General features: G+C 48.4%; 1 protein-coding gene across 1 annotated transcript in view; it reads right to left on the bottom strand.

Annotated features, from left to right (window-relative positions):
* The window catches only part of LOC135812615 (uncharacterized), a 40,562-nt gene that overhangs the window by 12,233 nt on the left and 13,199 nt on the right, over positions 1 to 15,130 (bottom strand). Inside the window, exon 4 of the mRNA XM_065325920.1 lies at positions 3,470 to 3,859. Within this exon, the coding sequence (XP_065181992.1) occupies positions 3,470 to 3,859 (390 nt within the window). The remainder of the gene's footprint in view (positions 1 to 3,469; positions 3,860 to 15,130) is intronic.

The following is a 15,130-nucleotide window of genomic DNA, read 5'->3' on the forward strand; positions in this document are numbered from 1 at the left end:
CTGTGTTTTCTGCCTTGGCCAGGTAAAATTTTAGCAGCTCAGGACGAGTTGGTTTCTTTGTTGGAAAGAGGAGATGTCTCTGCTGTAGATACCATAGGTCCTGTTTTCACAAGACGAATTTTAGCTATATTCCGCCCTGCGCAATTAATCTGTAGCGATTTCGGCTTGTTCTGGGCCGTTCGTAACGCCGGGGACCATTCCATCGTCTTCAGCGTCGAATAACTACGCAGTGTGTGAAATTGGAGGCTGTACGATGGTGTCTTCTTGTTCTATGAGCGATCGATTTGCTCCAGGATACCAAATGTATGGAGTGCATGTACATTGTACCTGTACATGGAGTTGACACGACATCAGATAAACCTCTGATCGCTTTATCTGGAAAGAGGAGAAAGCCATTGTCAAGAACAGATTTCGGGCCCATACTACGTTCAATGTGCACCTGAGAATCTGCACAGAAATGACACTCTGAGAATTGCAAAATTTCAGCGCGCTAACGCAGTGCAGCTACGCAATGCCGTATGTATCATGTATGGAGTACATTGTCCTCCACATACATGTATCATGGGCAGTTAACACATTATTTTTTTTGTGAAGAATCAACACAATTACATAAAACGAATCATCAGATACAGTAATGATTATACAGAGTCTGTCACTCAGTAGGATCACTGTAGGTTCACTGGATGCATGTCTCCGCCACCACTAGCACAGCAGGGGACTTGGGCACGGCAGGAGCAAAAATGCTCCTTGATCCACGCAGGCACATAGCACCACAACGCACCAGGGCAAACCCAATGCGGCAGCGCAACAAGGAGATAATCTGCGCGTATGGCTCCTTGCTCTTCTCAGCCAGGAGAGAGGCGATCCGCGTGAAAAGAGCTTTGGCATGCTTGCCATAGCCACCAGAGGCAGAAAGCACAACGGGCACGAAGGAGGCACGCTCAACTTCGCGTACTCGCTCTTCGTACTTCAGGCGCTTTTCCTGTTCATGGCGTCTGTAGCTAGCAGCGAGGGAGGTGGCACGAGTCGAAGACGCAAAAGGGTTGAACACCCGTGCATCCATAAAGATGCGCTCTAATCGGCCCTCCCACACACCACTAGTCGCAACGTCCAGCCGAGCTTGCTCCTCCGGACCAGCTGCGCGATGGCGGAAGGCCTCTCTGGTGATGGGCTGGAGTTGGGGTTCCACCGTCATGTTATGAGCGACCTGCCTTAGAGCTCTGGCTGTGATGTCCCTCACCGCGGTATGTCGCAGCGTCGGCAAGCCATCAAACGGGTACGACAGGGCGTGACTCACATTCAGCGGCTTACAACACATGCCGAGATTTGGGGGCCAAGGAGGTGTCCAGCCGTACCGGAGGCACAGGCCATCCCGGAAATCTCCCTTGGTGAGAGTGAAACCATGGCGGCTGAGGGGGCGGCCGGTCAGCCAACTGGATGGCCCACTTTCTGAGGCCAGGTCGAGAACAGGGGCAAGCTCCCGATGATCCGAGCAAAGGGCGTCAGCCATAGACTTGGACGCGCTCCGCTTCTAGGCACGAATCGTCGCCTTGACCGTCCGGAGCTGAGTCAGAGACGACTCCTGCTCCAGCAGGCCAGACACGAGGCTAGCCGTGATCCTTCTGGATGGGATGTTTTGTTCAGCCACTGTACAAGCGTCTGCCATACCAAGTCCCCAAGCCGGCAGGGCAAAGAGAGTAGGGAGCGAACAGTTGTCCCAGGTGGAGCCTGACCCGTGATGGCTGGGATGAGCCGACCGCTGATTGCGTGTCCCAGCGGTTAAGCAGGGACGGCGGGATGGAGGAGGTCTGGCAGAGGAAGGACCACTTCTTTTGCAGGCCCTGCGCGAAGGCGGAGTAGGCGGTCTGTGGCTGCGATGCAGCGATGGCCGTGAGCTGCGCAACTTCCTCACACAAAGTGGCGAACTTGGACTGGACAAAATCTTCTACAAACTCATCCGTACCCAAAGGTGCACCAAGGTGGCGGCATCCATCACACGTGACCTGCACATAGATCCCCTCGAACGTCTCTAGAGCAGCTGCGTACCTGAAGGTCTTGACCAGGAGGAGCAACGTCTGGGCGTTGCAGTGGTAGCCATACCCGGGACCGTGGCTGACAAGATTGTCCCACCATTGGCGAACAGGCGTTAGCTTCCCACCGGCTGCAGCATCGTCCGCATACCAGCCCTGTTTCGCATCAAGCACTGCAACTTTCTTGATGAGTGGGAGGTCTCCAAGCGCGTATATGATTGGCGGTAGGTATTGATTACAGCTGGCGCTAGAGAGGGACAGAGGTGACGGATGTTCCGTAGGCAGGCTTCACGGTTAAGACGGTTGAAAGCGTTCGAAGCGTCGGCGAGATATATGGCATCCGCATTTTCCTCACGGTAGACATCTTGCATCGCATGGATGGCAGCTTCAATGCCGCACTCCTGACCTGGCACACAGTTCAAGGGTGCCCGCTGCATCTTGGATATCTCTCCTGAACTGTCTGTTGATTGGGCAAATCGTACAAATGAATTACATGTAACATGCGACGCCAATTGCCCAGAAGTGCTGCACACGCTGTATATGACTTGAAACAGGTTGTCCTTCTAAAGCTGATGATCAGCAGGACAGCTGCTGGCTTGGCCTGGCTGAGGCTTACATCTTGCTGCAATGGTGCAGCATACCTGTTAAACAAAACCTGGATGATGTTGAAAGTATTGGTTTCGAGCGGTCGAAACCGAAATTGTAAAAAGATGTTAAAGTCCAGTGTCCAGGTGGATGGTTTGTGGAATGATTCTCTACTTGTAGCAGCCACTGTGCTGTTTATATGTGGAATTTACCAAAACCCTTAGATAGATAATTTGGTGCTAAGCATACTGCCCGCGTTACTGGTATTCTCCCAGCACTAGAAAATTTGTTACCTACATTAGAGGGGTTAAAATGCACGTTATTTCCGACGTGACGCGCAATTTCACGTCAAATTTGGCGTAAAACGTCGACGTGAGCTTCAGGTCACTCACGTTGTTTTTCGACACACGAGCCAAATAACGCGAGCTAAACTTTCACATAAAGTCAGAAAAACCGAGCATCTTAACCTCTCCGTTGTATGTACCCCAACCGTCATGATTACTAGGCATATGCGGGTAATGCCAGCAGACAGAAAAATTGTCAGAATTCGGTACTTTTCTGGTAAGTTCCATGCATGTTTGGTATGTGAATAAAGAAATGGAGCAGAATTCGAGGAATTTCCCGCCATAAGGTTTGTATGGTTCTGCCAACTTCACTGATTTTCCAGCAGAACCTGCAACCTTTTCAAGCATTATCCGCACACCCCTAATGAGGACAACGTGTCGTACAGTGTACGACTGGGCTGGCAACACTGCTGTCCATAGTAGCAGTTACAGGTTATACATCTGAAGTTGTCAGTGTACACAACACACTTGTTATTCACTCAAACCTAGTAATTCTGAACAAATACCAACCTTGGATTGTGACAGAGACAGTGGTAGATACTGGCTGTGCGGCATTCATACATCTGTCAATCACACTTTGTGGACGTGCAGGACTTGAATCCACTCCAATACAATCAAAGTTTGTAGTATATGATGTCGTACAGGTTACATTGAAGGTAACACCTGATGTATCACTTTCCGTAAACACAATCTGGGAATCGTTCTGTTGGAAGCTGAACGTTGAGTTCACCATAGTGGCAGGCATAGTTGTCTGTATCATCTGTGAGTCCGGAGATAATGTTGAGCTCCAAGATGCGTTGAGAGGGAAGTTTCCACTTGACATGCATGGTATGGTGTGAGTATCACCAGTGTAGGTCAATGTCAGTGGTGTAGGGGATGGTCCCGACTGAACCTGTCGAGCTGTACAAGATGGACACATGGAAATAGTATTGAAATGTATGAAAAGACTGTCTAGGTCAGTACAGATTATAATGCACCTAAGAAGACAAAATATACAACTGGTCGTGGAGTGACGGGAAAAGCCGCTTCCTGTACGATAAAGGAATGTTTGCAGAAGTAGCCTCAGCCAGTGGCGTATACAGATGGAGTGAGCTTGCAAGCCCTAACGCCTGAAAAAAGACTCTCTGAGACAAAGACTTTGGAGGGCAGAAACCTCGATCAATAATTTGTCGAAGATATTATTACAAGTAAGTTGGAACAGAATTTTCATTGCAACTCAGAGTTTCACGCTTGCCCTGTCATCGGAAAACACGTTTCTGGTATGAAACGGGGAATACGGTGAAGGAATACAGTGGAACCACGCATAGACATGCTCTCGTATCCGCACATACACACAAACACACACACGGACCCGTGCAGGCGTACAATAAACAATACCACACAAACCTATACACTCACTCCAACACACGACAAGACACGTCCTCAATCACCCAGACACGCACCCAAGTCTACACTCTCACACACTTCCACACATACGCTCACACTCATCCTCTCTCTCTCTCTCTCACACACGCACACACACACACACACACACACGCACCTGGTCCTGGTCCCGATGAACACTGCCATTACGGTCATGTGTCCCTTTGCGGGGCCGTAAACAATGGAAACGACGAGCGACGGCAGAAAGTCGGCAGTCTGCCGAGAGGTTATGGACCATATTCAATCGGCACGACGAAAGAGCCATCTTTGGCCGCTATGAATTTGGAATCCATGAGTAGAGCGGCAGCGCCGACCACAGGCCCCACAGTGGGCCTTGCAGCATGAGAGGACGAGCCGCACATGCGGCGGCGGAGGAGTCGCCTGAGCAGCAATGGTAGACACCGCCGCCCGGTACGGAGCCTGAGACGATGTCCCCGGGAGAGTCCGGGAGTTAGGGCACTTGTGGACCGCCAAAACTCCAGCAATGGGGAACCGGCGCTCGCATGAAGAACATTGTCGGCTACCTCTCTGTTCCGATACAGGTTTGCGGCGCTCATCGAGGCATTTAGGACGAGGCAAACCACTCCTGGAGAAGAGACAACCAGTGCCTGACACACACACACACCTATCCTGTCCTGTAGAGTCACTGCCGCAAAAGGGTCACGTGATCCCACCACTGGGAAAATTGAGAAGAGAGAGAGAGAGAGGACACGACGCTCGATGACGCTCCATGTGCACGGGTACTCGCATCCGCTTGCCGCATATGCACACGTGCTGGAAGGCTGAGCGCTCCTCTGCTGTTGGTCTATGCGCCACCCTTGAACAGCGATGCCTGCCCCGTCCCCGGACACCGCGAAAGCAGCGACCAAACCTGTCACAATGCGCGGCACAACATCCCTCCGCCGGTGCCGACGTTCCGGTAGCTCCAGGTGGCACCGTGGCATCCACCGTCGAGGCACACACATGCCGGACCAAGCCACCGCGGCTTCTCAGCCACCGCCCACACCGCCCGCACTGACTGGCGCCCCGCTGTTCAGACACAGGCCGCGCACGCTCCTCCAGACACTTATGCCGAGCCATGTCCCCTTTCCGTGGTTAAACTGGATGGTGCGGATGGATGCCCAAACGGTAGCACCCTCACAAGCAGTACGAGCTCCTTCAGCTTGTGCTGCAATTGTGACCAGCCAACGGTCCTTAGCTCGGCGCACCTTGGCACGAGTCTTATATTCAGCTGCCTTGAAGGTAGATTGGTCGGCTGGTAACCCACTGCTCCCCCCCCCACACACACAGGCGCATGCGCTCATGCACACAGAAACACACACACGTATATGCAAGTACACAAACTCACACCTTCACTGAACACCTTAACCCTGCCCACTGGGAGACTCAAGCACCATGCATTCACACTCATCCATGCATCCACATGATGTCTGCTCCTATTCACGCCGGCATATACTTTGAACTCATGCTCTGTCATAGACGCAATCTACAGGCGAACACTCGCACATTACACACACTTGCACACATGTACACACTGTACCCCTAACATGTTGTTGCTTGACAGTATGTTATGAGGTGGAGAACATCGTGTTCAGAAACAGTGACCTTTCTACAACCGTCCACAGTTGGTAGAGCCCCGATCAGTTGCGACCATCTGAATCTTTCTGTTCTAGGAGAGTTTTTAGACTTCGCATAACGTTAGTAATTTATTCTTTGATCGCTCCTGGATGTTTTCTTGATACTCATAAACAAAAAATAGCTATTTTAATTCTGAATTGTTTTTCTTCCCTTTTAACTCTTTCTCTTCCAACTTGTACGACCTGAAGAAGGGCTTAGGCTTCGTGCAGCTTCATCTCTGAAAGGAATTCGGGTGGACACTCCCATTCCCATAGCGCTGCACATCCCAACCAGTTCAGTTAGTTTACTTCAGTACAACGTTTCGTCACTTGGCCATCGTCAGGTAATAACAGTGAAACGACATGTTTAAACCAAAACAAGGATGATCTAATACCATACTGTATGTATCCTACATGGATTCCTCACATTTTCACCCAGGACACTCATCCATACACACCACACACTCAACTATACCCACTGCACGCATAACTACACACGAGCACACTGCCACATGCACCCACACGTATCCATATGCATGCACAAACACACACATACACACACACACACACACGTACAATCCCAAATATGACATGGTAGAGACGTGCTCTGCCAGCATGCATTTAGTTTCACTGCTATGTGACTAGTCCGTCAGCGTAAATGTTAGCAGGCATCATGTACATGTATGGATGAGTGTCACTGTGAATATGTTGTGTCTGAGTCACCCATTGGGCAGCGTGAAGGTGTCTCGTGTAGGTGCGAGGTTGTGTGCGTGTGTGTGGGGGACGGGGGGGGGGGGGGAGAGGGGGGGGGAGAGGGGGGGGTTGGGTGGACGGACGGAGGGGGTGGAGGATGAGGATGATAGTGTGAGTACATGTATGTGTGTGTGAAGGGGGGGGGGGGGGAGGGGGTGGTTGTGAGACTCTGCACGTTTGTGCGTGATTGTGAGTGTTGGAAAGAGTGCTAGCATATATTTGTGCATTGTTGTTTATTGCACGCGCACGCGTGTGCGTGTGTTTATGTGTGTGGGTGAGAGTGGGTGCGGGTGTGAGTGCACATAATATGCAAGGTTCCCACTGTTTTCCTCACGCAATGGTTCTTCAGTTACTTTCCTGTGCCTATACATTTGTAATAAGACTTTATTTCCAGTTTCTGACCAGAATAGGTATAGTATAGCTTGGTGATCGGGCAAGTGTGGAGCTCTGACCAAGCATGAAGTGAGCGATCTGGAGGTGGAAATGGTGGCTCTGCCTGCACGACATGGAGGCTTGTCTTTCGAAAACCCTGTTGATGACTCTCCATACAAGCAAGCTGCATCTAAGGGTGCACCACCCAATTCGCAGCGCAGATCGCTACCGGCGGATCGCAGTTTCTGAAGAGCATTCGGCTGGACCAGGCAACGAAGTCGGCAGTGGGAATTCTCCACCGCGCAGTACTGGGCGCAACAGCGACTGCCATCCAAGACCGCCTGAAGCAGCCATAAATGCGAGCAATGTCCTTGGCACGCGAGAAGGGCGGGTCCAGCACCCTGACCACCATCCCTATGGCTGAGCACGGTTTCAGCTTTGATGTGAGGGGTGATTTTCACGATCGCATTCGGCTCCGGTACTGTTGGCCTCTAGAAAACCTGCTAGCATCCTGTCCCTGTGGCTCAAGGTTCTCAATTGAACATGCCCAAATTTGCAAGTTGTCGGGATTCATCAGCAAGCGACACAATGATCAAACCGACGGCCTCACCTCTTTTTGCAATACATGTTCTATCTTCCTTGTAAGAAAGCTCTGCCCTTCAGGGTACTGTGTGTTTGGAGTGGGATTATCCTGTTTTGTTAAAATAATGTCATGACGTCGTTGCGATACTTACAATGACGATTGTGTTGTTCTATAACCAGGGAGCAATTCTAACTGTTCCCAGTTGTTGTGTATCGGTATAAAGACTTTTCATGGCTCATTTTGTTGTGGTCCTTTCGTTTATTTTGGTTTGTTTTGCATCCTGCTTTGACTCGTATTTGACTGGTTATGGTTGCATGTATAGTTTGTACATGATCCAAGTAACGGTTACGTCATTGTCGTGCGTAATGTTTTGTTTGCGCGCATGCTTATATGCTGCCATAATGTTAGTCTTTTTCTTCAGTTTTCAGTTTACCTCGTCGTGTCCGGTCTTCTTGTCTGTCCGTCTCCGTCTTGTCAAGAAATTATGTAGAACTCTCAGTTCAGTTTCGTTGTTGTGTGTGGCGGGTCGAATGGGCAGGGAGGCTGGGCCCCTGACGCCTGGACAACATGTGCGAGTGCACAAAACCAGTTGTTGTCTAGGGACTATTCTATGGTAGCGATTGCCGTCTCTAGGGGTCATTGCAGTGATAATTTCTTTCGAATTGCAGTCTTTGCATTATTGTGTGTACGAAAAAGTTACGTCGTGAGCATAATGCATTATAAAATTGGAGAAGATCTCCCCGTGGCTCACATATTCAGTTAATCATACCTATGGTTTGTATCTGGACAAACCACCGTGTCTGTCACTGGACTGCCTATGCACCCGAACAAGCACCAAGATAACTACTACATGTACATTTTACATGTGAATGACTCTACAGAGATCTACATGCAGAGGATAGAACTTTCAGAAAAGGTGTTTGGCATTTCCAGAACGTAGCTCACATTCGCCCCGCATGGTTTTATATCAGGATTTGGGACATCACGATTTTCATGCGAACTTGAATCCTCACTTGACAGACAACATACAAGGTACACATGAATTCTACCCAACCTTCCATGCAGCAAACCTGCAAAGATGTCACTAGTGTTCAACACGCAGTGTTTCGGGGAACTAAAACCTCATCAGTGGTATCCCAACGGTTCACCGAAAACGCGTTCACAGAACGACCATTCACAGAACGACATTTCACAGAGTGTAAGATTTAGCGACTGTTCATTTCGCCGAAAATCAGGTTCACAGAAAACACGTTCATCGAGAGCATATTCACCGAATATCGGTTCACAGAATAGCAGTTCTGCCGATTAGCAGCTTCACCGAAAAAGTCGCTGATGACATCGATATAACTATATCGCATTCGAATCCTCTAAAGAATAGCAGTTTCACCACATAACAGTTTCACCGAAAACATGCCACTAATTCCAGCGAGTCTTATATACATCGCATTTGAGTTCATTTACTTGTGAATTTAATTCAATGATAGTTCTGGTATCATGTCAGTTGTTACAACCGTAAATGTGTAGGTTTCCGCACACCCGTACGGCATGAGTGGTGGAACGTGCACACAAGAACGGCTAATGGAGAACACAGAACGAACAACATCCAGGCAGGTTGGCATCGCCGATTTTCAGGCATTTCAGTTGAAGTAAACTGCCATCATCCGACAATAGAGAGGTTCTGCATAACGAATTTCGTCTCTACTGATGACGAAAAAGGTGACGAAATTTGAGACGCAGAAATTCAAACGCCGGTAGGCTCTGCAGGACGAAACTCTGCTGCGCAATTTTCGCTGCTTTTTCAATGCTGCCTTTCTACTGGGTTTTTTCTGACTTGTGTTTCCGGGGCGAAAGCACTTGTTTGAGTCGGGAAGTGATGTCCGTGGCGTGGATGTAGGAGATGTCGGTGGATATACATGTAGGAGATGATAACGAGGAGTTGTTGTATTGTTTCCTACTACTCGAATACGATGACGGAGACCTCAAGCAGGATGAAGTCAGAACTGGCGCTTGCACGACGGGAGTCTGCAGCGGATCCACACCATCATCTTCCATCACCATACGCCGTCCAAGAGCTTCCATCGTAAGCTGAAGCTACCACACTGAACGACGTGCCACGGAGATAGAAACTAAAAATTAATCGACTCAGTTCATAGCAAGACTGTAGATCTACGTAGAAAGGGTATCCGGAGTGAAGGGAAAGGGCAACGAAAAATTTGTTCGCTGAACATTCGAGTTTCGCGCCCACTTCGACGAATATCCGTCCACTTTTTCGCTGCGCGCTAATGGTGACGAAAAAATGCAACGAAATTCGTTATCCAGAACCTCTCTATTGTGAAAGCTGATCGAGAACTTAATTAAGCAACGAGCAACGAAGCACTGAAGAAATCTGGAAAGAATGCGTGCTGGGCAAGATGGGCCAACAAGGAAGGAACGGTACAGGAAGGTTGATCAGCGCCTGCGCACTGGAGTGACCACATTTGAGCAACGCCCGCAACTGGAGTTTTGCGTGGTATTGCTCATAATCTGGCTTTCTTTGTGGAGCCGTGATGTGATTATTTCCATCAAATGGCACCACAAGTCTTCTTCTCCAGTGCTGCTTTGTATAAGTAATTTTCGGTGAACTGTCCGTTCGCTGAAAAAATGCGTCTGTGAACCGGGATTCGACGAAACAGAATTCTGTGAATGAAAATTCGGTGAATAGATATTTCGGTGAATCTGCAGTGGCGGTGAACTGTCATTCTGTGAAATGTCTTTCCGTGAAACGTCGTTCTGTGAATGGTCGTTCTGTGAACGCGTTTTCGGTGAACGGTCGTAGATCCAGTTGGGTTTTTAGTAGGCTAATGAAAGTTGTGGTCCAAGAGCACTGCATCATCATGGCTGTAATGCTCAGTGGACCTAAACAGTCTTTTTAGAGACTTTGGGTACATTGTTGTGTAGTGATTCTATGAATCGACAGTACATATACTCCTTGTTTTGAAATTTGAATATGAGAGAGCTTGGAAGCTCAGGGCCCTGCGCTATGCTTTGTTGCCTAGCTCATCATGCATGTTGTTAGAACTGATGGAAATGCTTTTTCCTTTGATTAGCTACATCATTGTATTGCAAAAACGTTTCAATGAGATACTGAAGTAACGTTTTCTGCATGGGACTGGCGCTGACTCTGCCGATCACGGGCGTTCTGGAGTCGACGGGATGTCTGTCCTGACGTTTCCTGGGACAGGCGCTGACTCTGCCGATCACGGGCGTTTATCTTCTTCTTCTTATTATTATTATACTGACGGCAACTAACATCCATTCTGATGCATTTACTCGTCTCCCCACTTCGTATTTCTTTCCAGAAAATCTCCCCATACAGCAGGGAGTCGTTTACATAATATGATTCCCTGCTAGACATGTATCGACCCCCTTCCCAAACGGCGGTACAATTGTCCTTCTTCTCGGATATGCTGGTCGATGCTATACAGTCCTCTTGCTATGACGAGTGTGACTTCTTCCTGACGGGGGATTTTAATGCCAAACATAATGATTGGTGCTCTTCTGACTCCACCTCTACAGCCGGTACCAACCTACAGACAGTTTTTTCAATGCTTGGGCTCCAACAACTAGTGAGTTTCCCAACATACACTTCATCAGCGGGTGCCAACTCATGTCTTGACTTGTTGGTAACCAACAAACCCCAACATGTCCTCTCAGTCGACCACGCAGCTCCTCTTGGCACATCTGATCATCTGCAGGTTGTTTGTACGCTCAACTATGCATCGTGCTCGACACCACAAGCGACTGCTAAATCGTCCCTCCATCCCCAGGCTCAGTACAGGTATAAACAAGTGCCTACCCATGTCTGGCAGGTTGTGAATGAAGACTTGTCTAGGTTGGACTGGTCATTACTTCATCGGCATTCTGATGTTGATGATGCCATTGTCCTGTTTGATGCTTTACTACAGTCAGCATTCCATCGTCATCTGTTGCCTTACAAAGTTATTCCGCGGACAGGAGACTACATTAGGCCTCGTCCTACTATGCGGGATGCATCCCGACCCTGGATCACTCCGGACCTCAAGTGTGCTGTGAAACTGAAGCGAGATTTGTATAGCATTTATAGGAAGTATCCAACCAGTGAAAACTTCATTGCCTTTAAGCGCAAGCGTAACGAAGTGAAATGTTTGTCACGTACCCTCCATCGTCAGTATGTACAGTCGGTTCATGCCACCCTGTCTTCCCATGATCGCCCTAGTCTCCATCAATTTCTCCGCCATCTCCGTAAGAACTGTAGTCGGGAGCCGATCCGATCAATGACAGCTTCAGACGGCACGGTAGCAACAGATCCCGCAGACATAGCAGACATATTGAACACGCAGTTTACGTCGTTTGGACTTCCTGACGACCCTACGTGGCCTATACCACCACTCACCCCTTCACCCTCAATACCTGCGTCCCTCCTATCATTGTCGACTGGTACAGCCCAAGTGAGGAAATAATTCCGTAATCTGAAAACTGGCAAGTCCCCTGGTCAAGACGGAATTACCAACGAAGTTTGGAGAGCTCTTGCTCCGTCTGTTGCCTATCCTGTGTCAATTATCTTGAATATGTCATTTCGTGAAGGGAAATTCCCAGCCATGTGGAAAACTGCGGTAGTCGTGGCCACCTACAAAAATAGAGGACCACGCACCACCCCCAGCAACTATCGCCCTATCTCATTGCTCTCTACTTTATCAAAAGTGTGCGAACGTGTTGTATATGACATCATTTATGATCATGTTCGCATTTCACTTTCGCCAGCACAGTCGGGCTTTTGTCGGGGTGACTCCACCAGGTACCAGGTTACCCGCCTCGTGCAAGACATCCACACCACCCGGAACGCCCATAACCATGTTGGTTTAGTTTTCTTCGATCTCGCAAAGGCCTTCGACACTGTTTGGCACAGGGGTCTCTTAGCTAAGCTGCGAACAGTATATCGCATTGATGGCAAGGCTATCGGCTAGCTCTCATCGTATCTCTCTAACCGACATCAGCTTGTACGCCTCTCAACTGTGTTATCGGAGCCTTTACCCGTTACTTCTGGAGTCCCCCAGGGTTCAATACTTGGGCCACTGCTATTTCTCCTGTATATTAATGACCTCCCCGATACTGCCCCTGGTGTCAGCCTTTTCGCTGATGACACAGCTCTGCTTTGCTCCAATGCTTGCCCTATACGCCTGCACAAAGCCATGCAAGATAGCATTGGGAAAGTTATAACCTGGATGCATGATTGGAAGTTGCAGCCAAACGTTGATAAAACGGCAGCTATGTACATTTCCCCCTCTCCCCCTTCCCTGCCACTTTGTTTTCCTTCTTCAAGTGTTGCTATTCGCATTGTTGAAGAGCATAAGCATCTTGGCGTTATTATTGACTCTAAATTGTCGTGGTCACCCCATGTGCAGTATGTCTGCAAGCGCACAAGCTCCATCCTTGGGGCTCTTCAAGCCCCCTGTAGACATCTTCCTCTTTCTTGCAAACGCTTGTTTTATCGTTGCTATATATTGCCCTTACTTGACTACTGTGATACTGCTTGGTGTGGCATAACTACTACTGTATTGAACAAGCTAGAAACCCATAACCGCATGCTCCTTAAAATCTTATTTAGCAAAGATCGTCGCTTTCCCTCCGCTAGTCTTTACGAAATTGCCAAGATCAGTCCCCTTTCCACTCGACATAAGTACCACCTCTGTGTTATCATACATAAAATATTACTAAATAAAATACCCTTGCATATGCAGGCTTATAATTGGTTCTCCGAAACACGGAACACCCGGAACTCACTCAGTCTCCCACGCGCTGCCTCCACCCTATTCACTAGATCCCCGATCTTTGCTGGCTATGTGTTTTGGGCAACATTACCAACGCAGGCCAAGACCAGCACGTCGATGGATAATTTTGTTGCTAAAATCTCTGCTCAATTATAGGTTTCATGTATATCCTGCTGGTTTGTCTCCTCCTTTGCCTTCTTTGCCTCTTATTTGTATTCTTTTATCTGTTTTACTGCTGTGGTTGGCTTTCACCCTTGTCTCAGTTTTATTGGCCGTCATCATGATGTGCCATGAGATAATGATATAAATACAAAATACAAAAATAGACATCTACATGACTGTATATACGTTATAATTATTACGCTATCCGCCTACATGCGATTCCCGGGCTGGTCGACAGGTGGCTCAGCCAGCCTGCTAGTGGGATCTCGGCCTCGCACACAAATCCACACAAAATGTTACTGCACTGAATGCATTCCCCCGATACACTTCGCATATATACTCAGGCCTCAGTTACACGACAACGATTGAAACACGTTTTTCAATCGTTTTCGAAACGATTTTTGCTGTTTACAAGAAAACGAGGATCGTGTACACTGCAACATGTTTTTCGGCGCGCAATGGTCACGTGCAATAAGTTGGCCTGGCGCGGCGCAGGCTGGCGGCGGCATGTTTTGAGTACAAGGCTCGTACTATACTAGTAAAACGTTTTTGCCGTTTACACGAGAACGAAACGGAACGAAAACGACTGAATAACACTTTGAAGCTGTTTTTTGTTTGAAACGTTTTTGAAACGTTTTTCAGCGTTGTCGTGTAAACGCTCTTATCAAAATGGGTGGAAGCGTATTCTTTTGAAAACGTTTTTGACAAAAACGCTTTTCAATCGTTGTCGTGTAAACGAGGCCTCATTCTCTTGATGGTACCGTACTCTTGAGGGTACGGGACAGGTACGGGATAGCGCCAGGCATGTCGATGGCACAAGCAAACAAAAATATTGTGGCCAGCTGTCTTTGCTGGTACGGTACAGTACGGGACAAATACGGGATAGCGCCAGGCGTGACACAAACAAACACACAAACAAACACCAAACGAGAGAGCTTGGAAGCTCAGGGCCCTACGCTATGCTTTTTTGCCTTGATGACCTAGACAAAAAAAGCATAGGGATGTTAAAAATTCTTTAAAAAATTCATTTTTTTAAGACATAACCTGGGATTCGAACCCGCACTATCGCGCGCCCTGCATGCATCCCCCGATACACTTCGCACACATACTAATTCTTCCAAGTTGTTTCACATTGTGATCTTGCATTTGAAAGCCCTATTAGAATATGCATTGTGGCCAGCCGTCTTTGATGGCATGGTACGGTAGGGGATAGGTACGGGACAGGTACGATCGAGGGTAATACGACACCGTCTCCCGTACCGTACCGTACCGTACCATCAAACAAAGCTGGCCACATACAGCTGCCCGCAATATTCAAATAGGGCTTTCAAAGGCAAGATAATAACATAAACGAACTTGGAAGAATGGGTATGAATGCGAAGTGTATGGGGGAATGCATGTAGGGCGATAGTGCGGGTTCGAATCCCAGGATATGCCTGAAAAAAAAGGAGAATTGAAAAATGTATAACATCCTATG

Source organism: Sycon ciliatum, chromosome 3 (genome assembly GCF_964019385.1).
Source record: "Sycon ciliatum chromosome 3, ocSycCili1.1, whole genome shotgun sequence".
In the NCBI taxonomy this organism is placed as follows: Eukaryota; Metazoa; Porifera; class Calcarea; order Leucosolenida; family Sycettidae; genus Sycon; species Sycon ciliatum.